Source organism: Amblyomma maculatum, chromosome 3 (genome assembly GCF_055883805.1).
Source record: "Amblyomma maculatum isolate TAMU_Amacu chromosome 3, ASM5588380v1, whole genome shotgun sequence".
Lineage (NCBI taxonomy): Eukaryota > Metazoa > Arthropoda > Arachnida > Ixodida > Ixodidae > Amblyomma > Amblyomma maculatum.
In genome coordinates, this window is record NC_139346.1 from 206,132,193 (window position 1) to 206,145,318 (window position 13,126).

Here is a 13,126-nt window from a genome sequence, read left to right on the forward strand (position 1 = left end):
TCAGTGTACACATTTCCGATATTTGACTTGTTTCATAAACAAATAAGACAGACTGATATTCTAAGCCTTGCACAGTTACAGCGAACAATAGCGCGTCAGGTTCACTTTTGCTATATGTACGACACCGATTTGACCATGCACACCAGCTGCGTGCCAGCTGGAGTAAATCAACGTATTACCCGCGTTTCTGCAGGCACTCTGTAAGAAACTTACGAGAGCGCGACCTCTCGCCTTCTTATTCTGCGCCGGTACTAACATTGTGATTCGAACTATCATCATTGCAATTATTAAATAGCACAGGACTAACGGACACGTCTAGCAAGCGACAAGCGTGTGTTCAGAGCGCGGTGAGCAAGCTTTAGCCTTGAGTTGTCAACACACGTTTCTCACTCCCTAAGATGGCAACATTGTCAGTTTCAGCGTCAGTAACACATGCGACCTGGGCAGGCAAAGTTTGACAGGACCCCGTATTAACCGGCGCTGTGAGCGTAATGTTTCGGCTCTGTGGTCAACAGAAACATTTCTTAGCTCGAGAATAAATAGCTGGCGTGCACCAGGAGAACAAAAGTCAGTATTTACCTTTGGGTGTGCTCTCTTTGGGAAGGCAATCTTGGGATCAATCTGGAAGGAACGAAATAAAAAAAAAAAAAAGACATAAGTAATGCATCTTCACGAAGGCACAAATAAGCACCAAGAAAAAGAGGAGGATAAACTTAATTTCACTTTAATTGTAACATATCCCCAGCCTATTTGTCTACATCAGGCTTGAATGGACCAAGCTGCCCTATATGAAACGCTGTCAGAGCTCAGAATCCTCACTAACAGGCTACCCAATTGAACAACGGAGGCTGCAGCCAAGAGTAACGTCATTGAGTCATCGGTTATGACGTATATATATGCTGCACGGGCCGCGAATCACTACTATTAACAGGACCGGTAGAACAGGAGAAAGATGGCTACGCAACATGAAAAAGCACTGAACAAGGGTTGAGGGGGATCCTCAGTTCGCAAGACGAGTTAACTTTTCGATACATTGTAGTTTCGACAAGGGGACTTGTCGTCGTGTGGGCCCAGACGAAGACAAGCCCCTTGTCGAAACGTTGCCTCGGCCTCCCCCTCAACCCTTGTCCAGTTCTCTCTCATGCTATCAACAGAGCAACACATCTCTACCCGCACTGTCTGCACTATTTGTGAAGGTTCCACGATGAAGACAAATCCAAGCAACAAATTTTAATATTTCAATTCAAGGAATTTGCGCGCTACGCTATACAAAGACACACAAGAAAGCGGGAAACACGTACACAGGACAAGCGCACACTGACAACTATGGTTTATTCATAACATGGTTAGATTAAAACAGTCCACGCGCATTCTCTGGTAAAAGAAATCTCGCAAACTCACTGCACAGGCAGTGTCACATTCCTACGCACCTACGCTCCTTTATTACCTTCTCAGCCATTAAATATTAGCCACAACCCATGAGTATACATGTATGCGTTTGTTTCTAGTCGCAGGGTACTCGTAAATGGTGTCAGCCCCCTACACAGCGATCCATTCACACGCACTAGACAAGTGTGTCAAGGACTGTGCGATCATCGAACGTCGCGGAAATGTTGGTAAAGTACCGTAACTTCTGGCATACAGACCGCGAGCACCATTATGTTGACATTTCGGTCTTTGTAGAGTAGCTATAAGTGAACACTGAAAAGCAGAAAACACGTCCGCACAGCCAAGAGAACAAAGCGAGGCATGAGCAACGCGGGCAGGAAGAAGCGCTGCGTCGCGTGTTTCGGCGCTATTCATGCGACGTAGGCCGCTCGCGGGCCAGCGGCGCATTATTTGCACGCGCGGCGCCCGACGACCAGCGGGTGCTTTCCGAAGCGATTCGACCTTGGCTGCTGTGACGACCGCTTCCGGGCTCGTGAGCGAAGCCGCCCCGGCGGCCACCGGCAGCAGCGGAGGAAGCGCGCGTGCTCGCCGCGTGTGTGTTCGGAGAGAGCGTGGCGCGGTCGCTAGGCCCACGATGAACTGCGGCGCGAGCCGAGGACGCATACGCAAAAGCGGCGTCCTCGCGCACGCGCAGGCCCCTGAGCCTACCTTACGATCAACAAATTACGCCCCTAACTGCCTTTAAGGGTATGACACGACAGCGCTTGTGGACAGTCGTTCGCGTACATGTACTTGGCTACTTGTTTAATAAGTAATGTTTGAATCTCTCTATTACTCGACGCAAACCCATTACTAAGCAGTCGTAAGATACCACCTTATATGAAAGAACAACCGACATAGACATAAATCGCCGCTATAAACAAGCCGTAGTAACATAAATGCGTGGTCGAGGGGCAGTAACAAGGGATCCAATGGTCGTGGAGGGCTGGATCACGACCTTCTCACCCCAGATGAAAGACTAAGACCTCGCTGACTACGAATGCCACCTCTGTAGTGTCACGTGGTCCCATGACGTAATACAGCCCGAACACCCATCGGTCGTGTCACCTGTCGGCTATCACCTGCCACAGCAATTCCCGTGATTTTTCGCTTACGTCAACGCTAACGCCGGTAACGCCGACAAAGCCGACGCAAGATTTTCTGGGCGGGGTCTTTCACGCTTTCACGATAAAAATAAATGACTGGGCGAGTTCCTATGGTGACATCGCGAGAGCCCAGCAGCAACAGTAGCAGTTGTAGTAGTAGTAATGGTAGCCTTGACAGCAGTAGTATGAGTACTAATAGCTATAGTAGTACAAGTTTTAGTAGTAGAAGTAGCAGTGAGAGCGTAGAAGCAGTAACAGTAATAGAAGCTATAATAAAGCAGTAGTAGACAGAGTAGCTGTAGCAAGGTACAACAAATAGTAGCAGTAATAGTAGCTGTAGCAAAAATAGCATTTGTATAGTAGTAGTAGTAGTAGTAGTAGTAGTAGTAGTAGTAGTAGTAGTAGTAGTAGTAGTAGGTTATGTTATTGTTAAATGAGTAAGAGTAGCAGTACTTTTTAGAGACCTACTATAAGGTAAAGAAATAGCAACATATACTGTAGGATACTGTTGCTGCCTCAGTGAACTGCATGCCTTGGACAACCCGACCGCCGCCAAAATCGAAGACAGGACAAAGACAAGATGGAGCAGCGCGATATATCACACAAATAATACATCCCGTAAGTGATCGATAAGGAAGGGATGTAGGTAAGAAATAACATAGACAAGGGAAACGACAAGAAAGCATTTACCAGACATTTTACCACACGAGATCACCTGGCTCGCTCCACAATTTTGCTTCTTTTACGGCACTTTTAATCCATTAAAGCAGTTATCTGCTTAAGCGAAGAGGGTCCCTATTTCGATTACCAATAACCTTGCGTCTCTTTACGTTGTACAAGTTCTTCGCTGCGACTCGAGCACTGCACTGCGCCCAATAATAAAGAACACTACCAGCGGCACGCGGCGTGGCTTTCGTGTTCACATGTCCGTGTACAGCGCAGCTCAGCATTGCCTCCGTCTCAAGACCATCGGCGCAGATTTAATCCGAGAAAGGGCGAGCCCTCTCGGGAAAACGTCGATGGAGTCTCCGCCGCGGCCGACGAGAAGGAAGGATGGGGAGGGGAGGGGGGCATGCGCGAGCTGTTAAAACCGCAAGTGACGCCAGGAGAAGACGCGCTAATCTGAACGGGCTTAGGAAACCCCATACCCGGTATCCTGGCTACCCGAGCACCGCTCCTTCTTGCAAACCTGCCGCGCTCAACTGCGGTAAGGCGTCTACTAACTTCTCAGTCTTTGCGGAGGTCGTGGAAGTCTGGGTATCGAGCCCCAAGGCTTTGAAAGTTGCTTAACAATAACTTACGGTCGTTTGGTTGTGGTTTGTCGAAATTTGATCGCGGGTCACTCAATAGTTGGGTTACGTGATGTCTGCTTCAGTGCTTTATAGGTTGCCTGCGCTAGATATTATTCTGGATGGAGTTAGCGGTGACCCGAAATAAGCTGAAGAAAAAAAAAGATTTTCGCTCGAAGTATTTACGAGCTGCGCGGACCAACATTATTTTCGTAAGCGCTGTGAGAAATAAATGTAAGAAACGGGCGTTTCAAGCACGAAGTGCATTCAACTTTCACTGAATCATTTATCTGTACAGCACACCACCTTGTGGAATGTCTCGATGCCCTTAAAATTTCGCGTGCACCTGACGTTTTTTTCCTCGAATAGTTGTCCAAGATGCGAGTAAATTTGGCGCAAGTTTGAGCTGCTGCTCCTGCTTTTCACGTTCTTCCGTACAACAAAAGATTCGCTTGGAGGCACGGCCACGCCCCGACTGAGCAGTCTTGGACTTGGGAGCGTCAAACGTAAACTAAAGCAAATCTCACGAGCAGATTTCGATAAGGAGGAAACTGAAGGAACAGGGGGTGGGGTGGTGGTTCGCTGAGTACTGCCCGAAGCTCGGACGCACCGACTCTGAACACGGGACTCCATTATATGGGCGATCGCCCCAACGACACCACGCCCGTCGTCCTCTCGCAATCGCGCCGGCAGAAGCAACCGCAGCGAAATAACGCTTGATGCGAGAGTGCCTGGTTCGAGGCGGCGACGACGCCAGGAAGCGGAATCCTTGCGTCTCTTCCTCTCGAGCCCCACAACCCTCCCTTCTCTGGTGTCGCCTTTGACACGGATGAAATAAAGAAAAAAAAAAAAAGAGAGAGAGAATAGCGCACACCGAGCACGACGCACAGAAAGAGAGCGAGAGAGAGAGAGACTGTGGGCGACCGGTCCCGCCGGCAGATGTTCACCGTTAATAAACAATGGCGCTAGCGTGGGTCGCGGCCATTAGGCGTTGTTCCAAAGTCGCCGCCGCCTGCCTGCCTGTCCGCGCGGCTTCGCGCGCTGCACGTATTCACGGGTGCAGCGGTGCAGCAGACTGCTCTCGAGCGAACTTTATTGTAGAGCCTAGAAACGGACACTAACACGAAACAGTGCTGCCGCGTCGAGCAAAAACCCTTTGTCGTGCCTATATATGCAAATTTTCCTACCAAGCTCTCTTTGCTGCGCGTGCTCCGGTCTAATGGTGAACCAGACCCTGGGGCGGAGGGGGGTCGACAGTCTTAATAAAAAGTTTCGTTTTAAGGCGAAAGCCTTACTTGGCTATGTTTGCGAAAACGTGTCCGTAAAACGAGGAAGCAAAACGTGGAAGAAAAATGTAACGTCTAATATGACGTCACATTGCGATGAGACTGGTAGTCATGAATGTGTGTATAATGACAAGGGGTATATAAATGTCATCTTATGCCTGGTCATTATAGTTTAGTCGTGGGTCATAGCCACTTGTAATGAGTCAGTCAGATCACACATCCAATGTGCATTACTATGAAGCTCATGACTTCTGTAAGTGAAAGTCCTGACCATAACTACTGCCTAGTCATGACTCTCAAACTGCTGAGTCATGGCGCTCTAAGAACTACTAAAGAGCAGGCAATGCACATGCTTTCGCATTCCTCCAATGCAGATTCTCTCTGCAGTGTTCTCGGATCTTTTTTGACCGCTATTTTATATTCATTCGTTCTTTTTTTTGGATCAAGCACAGCCACAACACCGCTACAGCTCTCCCCAGGTGTAGGTGCGGCGGACCGTACGAGTAGAATTCGTCAAACATGGAACCAAAAAGTGATGTAGGAATAATTCTCTTTCACAATACACATAACCGTCCATCAATAACGGCACCAGCTACGCTTCTTTCCCATTTGTCGCGGCCCCTCGTTTTGAATTGGTTATGAAACATCTTTTATAGATCCTAATGAATCATGTGCAGATGAAAATGTACTCTTTAACATAGCAGAACACACAGCAGCATATATATTAGAGATAGTGACAACGGAGTCCTTGTAACCTTCCGAGCAGATGCAGTAGTTTTGTCAGACCGTATTTTCAATCCTATGCTTCATTCCATGCATAATGCATAACGTCCTTAATGACGTTTGGTTATGTCACTCTAATATGCATGCAGTCAAAACACCGGTTTGCACCAGGAGGCGCCTATGCTTCTCATTATACTTACTTCCGGACCTTTGCCACAAAATATATTGACAGGCGCTTCATTTGCATCTTCATCTACCGACTACCGGAGCTTTCCTGTGCAAAACACACAAACCCTCACTTCCATTCGGTGCCTCCCAAACGTAATCTCCCTTGATGATAGAAAGAAGGGATGGAAAGAAAGAAGCACTTCAAAGGAGTATAGGCACCAAATTTTGGTGGGATTTTTCTTCTTGTTGATGATAATGCAAGACATTTCTGTACATTGATAACCACGTGATTTTCGCGTACGAGCGCTAAAATAATCTTTAATTGAATGTGTTCTCTCCCCAGTTTCGATTTCAGTAGCCGAGAGATGGCTGTGACGTCAAATTCAAGTCTAGGTCAATCGAAACATGAAAAAACAGCGATATAGTCACTGGCTCTTCACTTGTGATTCTAGTTTTTGAGGCTTGCTAGCTTTAGCGCTGTAGAGAATTCAAACCGCAGAGGAACGATCATATCGTTGTTTCCTTGTTTCATCTCTCACGTGACCTAGACTTTGACTTTAATGTCACCGCCATCTTCCGGCTGTTGAAACCAAAATCTAAACAGGTGAGAAAAAAAATTATTAGAAATTATTCAGCGATCGTTGGCGAATATCACGGGGTGATCCGTGTGCAGTGATATCTCGCATATCACTACAAAGAACTGAACACAACACCAAATATGGGTGTCTGCGCTACTTTAATGAAAAAATGAAAAACTGGGAGTTTAGCGCGAGTTTAAAAGCCGCTGACCTGCAACCCTGCGTGGGGAAACGGAGAGAAAAACAGAAGAAGGAGAGGTGCACGAAGTTTTAAAAGATAAAATTTATCTGCAACTAACATAAATAAATGAATGCGACCATTGAATCTGAGGTCAGATGGCGTAAGATGAGTTGAGATGAAACTTCGTTAAAACATCAAGTTGGGCTAGTTGGTAATTTCTTGTTGGAATCATTTTGTAGCGGTAAAAACACAGACACAAAAAGCACGAAACACAAGGGACACCCGCGGGTGTCCCTTGTGTTTCGTGTTATTTGTGTCTGTGTTTTTATCGCTACGAAATAATTCCAACAGTTGAGATGAGATGAGGTGCGGTGCGGTGCGGTGCGGTGCGGTGCGGTGCGGTGCGGTGAGGTGAGGTGAGGTGAGGTGAGGTGAGGTGAGGTGAGGTGAGGTGAGGTGGTGTGAGATGGCGGTAATGAATTTGATATTTTACAAGCAAACATAAAAATGAGGTACAATGCCCTACAAACGGGCTAACGATTTTCACCGCCCGGAGAGCATGCAATGACGATGAGAAACACGGAAAGATGAGAGTCTGTCCAGGAGGTTAATGTTAACAACAAATAGTTTTCATTGCCTGTCTCTGCTGGCTATGGCAGGGTAAGTCATATAATACACATTCTGCTGTCAGAGGCACTTGGGTTACTAAATCGATGACATGTTCGTGGCGCGCGCGGCATTCAAAAAACTCTGGGCACTCGAACAGAACAGACTGATTCCAACTCCTTGTGGCACCCTGGCCAACGAAACCCCATGCGAAGCAGACCACAAAGGTAATAAAATTGGAACTACGCGCAGATATTCTTCAATATTTGGCGCCCTATGTATGCCAACTGGGTGAAAGATACGCTTACGAAGAAAATAACCGGCTTTGGAGATTGCCACTAGCGCCGCCACATCATTACCCCTTTCTGCATTTCACCAAGCCACGTCTGAAACCTAGACATCCACTCTGACTCCCTCGTCGTGAGCAAACTGTTTACTACCGACTTTGCCTCGACGCTGTGTTCACATATGATCAGTCCGCACTATTGTGGCAACTGTGGCTGAGTCGAAACAATTCATTGAAATGCGAAAAAATAACTGTCGACAATAGCCAACTTTGCTATTGGAGGCAACGTCAACTGAAACTGGCTGGTGATTGGTTTATGCTGGATAAGAAATGTAGCGCTGGTTTGTAGTTCCCGAAAAAAAGAAGAAGAAAAAAAGACGACTAAGGGTTCGGCGCAGGATATAGCACAGATAACGGACGTCGTGAAGCTCTGCTGTCACAGAAGAGGTTGCCTTTCGCTGCAGAGAAGTCCACAGTACACAAATTTCTTATCTTCCTCCCCTCTCTTCCTCCCTCCCTCCCATCATTGATGGGACGCGTGCGCAGCGTCAAGCTCGCCAATTAAAGGTGAAGGGTTAAACAGGCGTCGCGGCCAGGATCGTAAGCGCGTCCCCTTCTGCCATTGCTGGCCTCGGTGAAAATTGGCGAAGCATACGCAAGCAGCTCAGTATTACGCGTGTGTCACTCATTTTACCGCGCTAGTTTTGTTGAATTAGCACGGGCCGTTTTTCTAGCCACAGCCGCTTTACTGAAAAGTCAATTTGACGGTATATATATTTCAGCCACGCGCAAGAGGATAAAACGTGCGTCACGCAATTTCAGTCTCGATTTACAAAATAGGATGGTGTTACGCCGCTAATTTTCGAGGTCAATTTTTGACCACGCTTTGACGCAAGGCTTCAAGCCGGTGAGTAGTTGAGCCACTGCGAGGGGGAACAAGAAATGGCGCACGTGTAAGGCGTTTTGAGCGAGCCGACTTAGTTGCCAATAGAAACCGCAACTGAACCACAAAGCGCCGTTCTGACTAACGTTCTGACCACATATATGCACAGTGAAACTTCATTTGAATGAACTTCAAGAAACTTTAGGAACGAATTTGTTAAAGTGAAAATTCGCAGAAGTGAAATACATGCGTGGAAACTTGCTTCTAATAGCTCCAAGAAACATCGATTATTCAAATTATACCTCAACCCATTAATTTGTTACTGCGCCCATTTGCAAGCGGTGAATGCAAAACTTCAGCAGCACTTTTTAACTTAAGACTGCTGTTGTCTTGAAATCAGTCACCGCGTCCAGGATGTCGTGAACCCCACACAACGGTTTGCTGGGCAGCAAAGGCCTTTACTTCCTCCATTCAAATCACTGATTCAGCAGATCGTGGTTAACCAGCATGCATACTTACGCCTTTCTTGGACATAAAAGGCCTACTAAGCCTGAAGCTCTGGCTATAACGAGAGCCCATCAAGCCTGCAAAGCCAGCTATGAAATTGGCCGGCTATAAGCTTGTTTAGATAGCTAATTCAGTTGAAAGCTAAATGACGGCCAATGTTGTCATGTGGTACTGAAACGTGGTTCAACGTAAAAATATGCAGCAAACAATGAGGGTCGTGCTTTTTAAAGTGCTTCGTATGACGTTGGAGACACAGGATTTCCACGCGGGAAATGTTCGTTGAACTGAAATGAGCAATAACTGAAATTCGTTGAAATGAAAGGCGCTTTCATAGCGTTCTAGGGGATAAAAGAGACTTCGTACAACTGAATATTTCTTTAAATGACGTTCGTTCAAGTGGTATTCTACTGTACACGCATTAACTGCCTCGACGAAAATATGTCGCCGTTAAGTCTGTCAAGCTAATGGCGGCCAAAAAGACTTTCAAAAAGCCGATGATAGGCGATAAATACCCTTTCAATTAAACAATTCAATGAAGCAATCTGATTCAGGCATTTATATGGACCTTTTAGATACAAGCGTTTTCGCTCAGGCGATTCTCATCCTCTAAGGGCAGGCTTGTGAACAGAATAGAAAATTTTTGTTTTTCATCTTAGGACCATCATCTATAAGCTTTCCATCTCGAGCCGACTCGAGCCGAGTCGAGTCGGCTCGTGTAGCATTTCACTTTGCCGCGTTTTGCGAATCGAATCAAGCCGCGTTGAGTCGTGCTGTGGTGTTTTGTGTAATTTTGTGACAGTGCTAATGTTCCTACCACTACTGCACCAATACGACAAAATGCAAAAGGCTGCAAGCTCTCAAAAGAACGCTTTAAGAGTTTGCTGCGAAATAAACAAACACCCCCCCCCCCCCCCTTCCTCCCGCTCCCTCATGCGCTGCTATTTACTGTCTACTTTCATTTTTCATTTTTAGTGCGTACACTACTATATCCGCAATCGCCGATTTCGCCGATGTCTGTCCGAGGCCGCACTCCCCCCCTCTCTCTCTCTCTGCGAACATGAAGCGCAAAAGGAAGCTGTGCGCGCCACGGGGCTTGACCAATGAGGAGGCAGATCGGCAGTACTGTATCTCGGTGTATCTCGGTTGCCACCGTCATGGCCGTCATCAGGCAGTGTTGTATGAGCGCATTTTATTAACTATGGAAATCGGCCGTAATATTACGCATTTCGCGCCGCTGTTTATGATACAGCGCTTTAGGACAGTAGTGCGACTGCTGTCTGGAAAGGTGCCATTGGCCTGGCCCTACTGATACTTCCGCCATCTTGTCGCAGAGAGCTGAATTATGTACCGTCTTTGTCAAACGTTTAGAACCCAGGGATTTACTTCTGAGCCACAGCGTGTGGCTCGTAATGCATTCTCAGTGTTACAAATTTCCTGAAGATAAGAAAATTTGTCCTACCATCTACAACCGGAAGGACTTCAACGAGTGTTACAGGAGCACCACGACACGGCTTAGAAGCAGACCTCTTGGGTTCTAATTTTTGTGACAAAGACTATACGTATCTAAGTGAAATATTTGGCAAATTAAATGATCTTCGCTAGTTAACGCTTTCCCGCGTTCATGACGAGCGCTGACTCCCCGCGTGCAGAAAATCAAACAAAGGGGCGAAGCACAAAGGTTTCTCATCTCCTCTTAGTGCAAGGCGCGAGCAATCAAATTTCAAATGTCTGAACGTCACAGAAAGAGAAAAAGGTTTCCAAGATAATGCGCTGATGCGAAGTCAAGGACTGCAACGACGTCACGCGCCCAGGAAAGAAAGTCGAGAATAGCAAAGGGTTGGGAACAACGGAGGGGGGAGAAGGAGAAGGGGCACAAAAAGAAGCGGGGTTGGGTTAGAGCCGCTATAAGTTGCCCTATTCCAAGCAATAAATCGGAAGGACAGAAGCACCAAGGAAAAACCGCAAAGTATTTCACAAGGGGTTAGCACACGTCGGAGGAAGGAAAGAATAAAAAAAAAAGGGGGGGAACAGAAGGAGGTAAAGGACGCAGAAAACAAAAGGGCGGTCGCAGAGGGAAGGACACAGTGAGGTGGAAGGCGGTTGCGAAGGTGAGGGTGAGCAGCAACGACCCTCACCAAAAAAGCCCGGTCCGCTCCGTCTGAGTGCGCGCACCACCGACCCAAGCTGCGTGGCCTGGACGGACAGTTATCCGTCAGCATCAATCATATCGCTAAGGGCCCACTTTGAAATGCGCTTCCGCTCCGTCGCGCTCTGTGCGCCCCCGCTCCTTGTTCCCTCGAGGCCGATTCGGTTTTCTTCTCCTCCTCCTCTATCGCTCCTTCGTTCACTCTTGGCGTCTCTGCTTTCGTCCTATCATCCTGCAATGTCTTTGCTTCTTTTCGCTTTGTTTTTACACTGTACTCATTACCCCAATCTTTCCTGCCGTGCCCTCTTCTCAGAGTGCTGTTTATTTTCGCGTCTTCTTCTTTGAGATCTGCGAGAGCGTTTTTACATGTTTCCGCGACCTGACCGGATTTCCTCGGTTTGTTTTGTGTTTCTACTCTATGTGCCCTCTCAATAAAGGTGGCTCAGGAGTCTGGCGAAGGAAGACGGTAGATTCGTCCGGCGTAGGGAATGCCGTTCCAATTTCCCGCCTTGTTAGCCGCGTTTACATTTTAAGAAGCGCCACGTCGTCTTTTGCCATTCTGTCGCTTCGCTCGGAACATATTGAATGCAAAGAATAACTCTGCCGCAGCAAAAGCGCCTGCTAAGAAGCGTAAGCGCAAAAGGAGAGTAGCGTAAGATGAGGAAGAGGCGGATAACTAGACGCGGAACACGTCGCTGAAAGAGGTACAAATAACAGAAAAGGGGAGAGAGCAGCATGATCGAACTGCATATTCAAGCCGGCGCACAGTCTTCAGTTCAAGCGGCCACAGAAGACTGCTAACAAAGAAATTACTTGCTTGCATAAAGGTTAGACCCCCCCAGGTAACCTTTGCACTTAGTAACAATCGATTCCGCCTTGTGTTTATGCGTCCTGACGCCTGTGCGCCAGTAAAATACGTATTTTCAGTGCTAAAAAAATCGCACATATTTTCCCACTAATTGGTTTCAATTCATGACGTCAAGACTGAAGAGTCCGTGACCCCCTTTGGAATTAAATGGCCTCTGGGAACTGTGATAAAAGAAGACTGTGTTATAGTTAAACAGGAAATTCGGCTCCTGGTGCTTGCTTACATTATAGCCTTTACTAGGTGTTTATAAAAGCTCTTTTGTCAGTGCAATTAGCGTTTCTAAATGGCTTCTAAGAACGTCTGACGTTTTCAAGCGATGGTGGTGTAGAGCGGCCAATCGCCGGGATGGTAACGGATTACTACAAAAAAAAAACGCAGTTTTAAGCATGGTTTAACCAATGATCGTGGCGAAAGTGATACGACGTTCTAATTGAACAGCGTTTAACACGCTTTCGATCGTAAGCAGCCTCGCAGTATGTTTCCAGAATTGTGTGTGTGTGTGTGTGTGTGTGTGTGTGTGTGTGTGTGTGTGTGTGTGTGTGTGTGTGTGTGTGTGTGTGTGTGTGTGTGTGTGTGTGTGTGTGTGTGTGTGTGTGTGTGTGTGTGTGTGTGTGTGTGTGTGTGTGTGTGTGTGTGTGTGTGTGTGTGTGTGTGTGTGTGTGTGTGTGTGTGTGTGTGTGTGTGTGTGTGTGTGTGTGTGTGTGTGTGTGTGTGTGTGTGTGTGTGTGTGTGTGTGTGTGTGTGTGTGTGTGTGTGTGTGTGTGTGTGTGTGTGTGTGTGTGTGTGTGTGTGTGTGTGTGTGTGTGTGTGTGTGTGTGTGTGTGTGTGTGTGTGTGTGTGTGTGTGTGTGTGTGTGTGTGTGTGTGTGTGTGTGTGTGTGTGTGTGTGTGTGTGTGTGTGTGTGTGTGTGTGTGTGTGTGTGTGTGTGTGTGTGTGTGTGTGTGTGTGTGTGTGTGTGTGTGTGTGTGTGTGTGTGTGTGTGTGTGTGTGTGTGTGTGTGTGTGTGTGTGTGTGTGTGTGTGTGTGTGTGTTTCAGCAGCGCGTACCATCTTCTTCCCCTCATGTTTTTCT

The 13,126-nt window shown here is 47.2% G+C and overlaps 1 protein-coding gene across 6 annotated transcripts in view; it reads right to left on the bottom strand.

Moving 5' to 3' along the window:
• Rbp6 (RNA-binding protein 6) overlaps positions 1-13,126 on the bottom strand; it is a 553,757-nt gene that overhangs the window by 351,676 nt on the left and 188,955 nt on the right. For all 6 annotated transcript variants that reach the window (XM_084599398.1, XM_084599400.1, XM_084599397.1 and 3 more), the window contains exon 5: positions 580-621. In XM_084599398.1, coding sequence (XP_084455524.1) covers positions 580-621 — 42 coding nt within the window. The remainder of the gene's footprint in view (positions 1-579; positions 622-13,126) is intronic.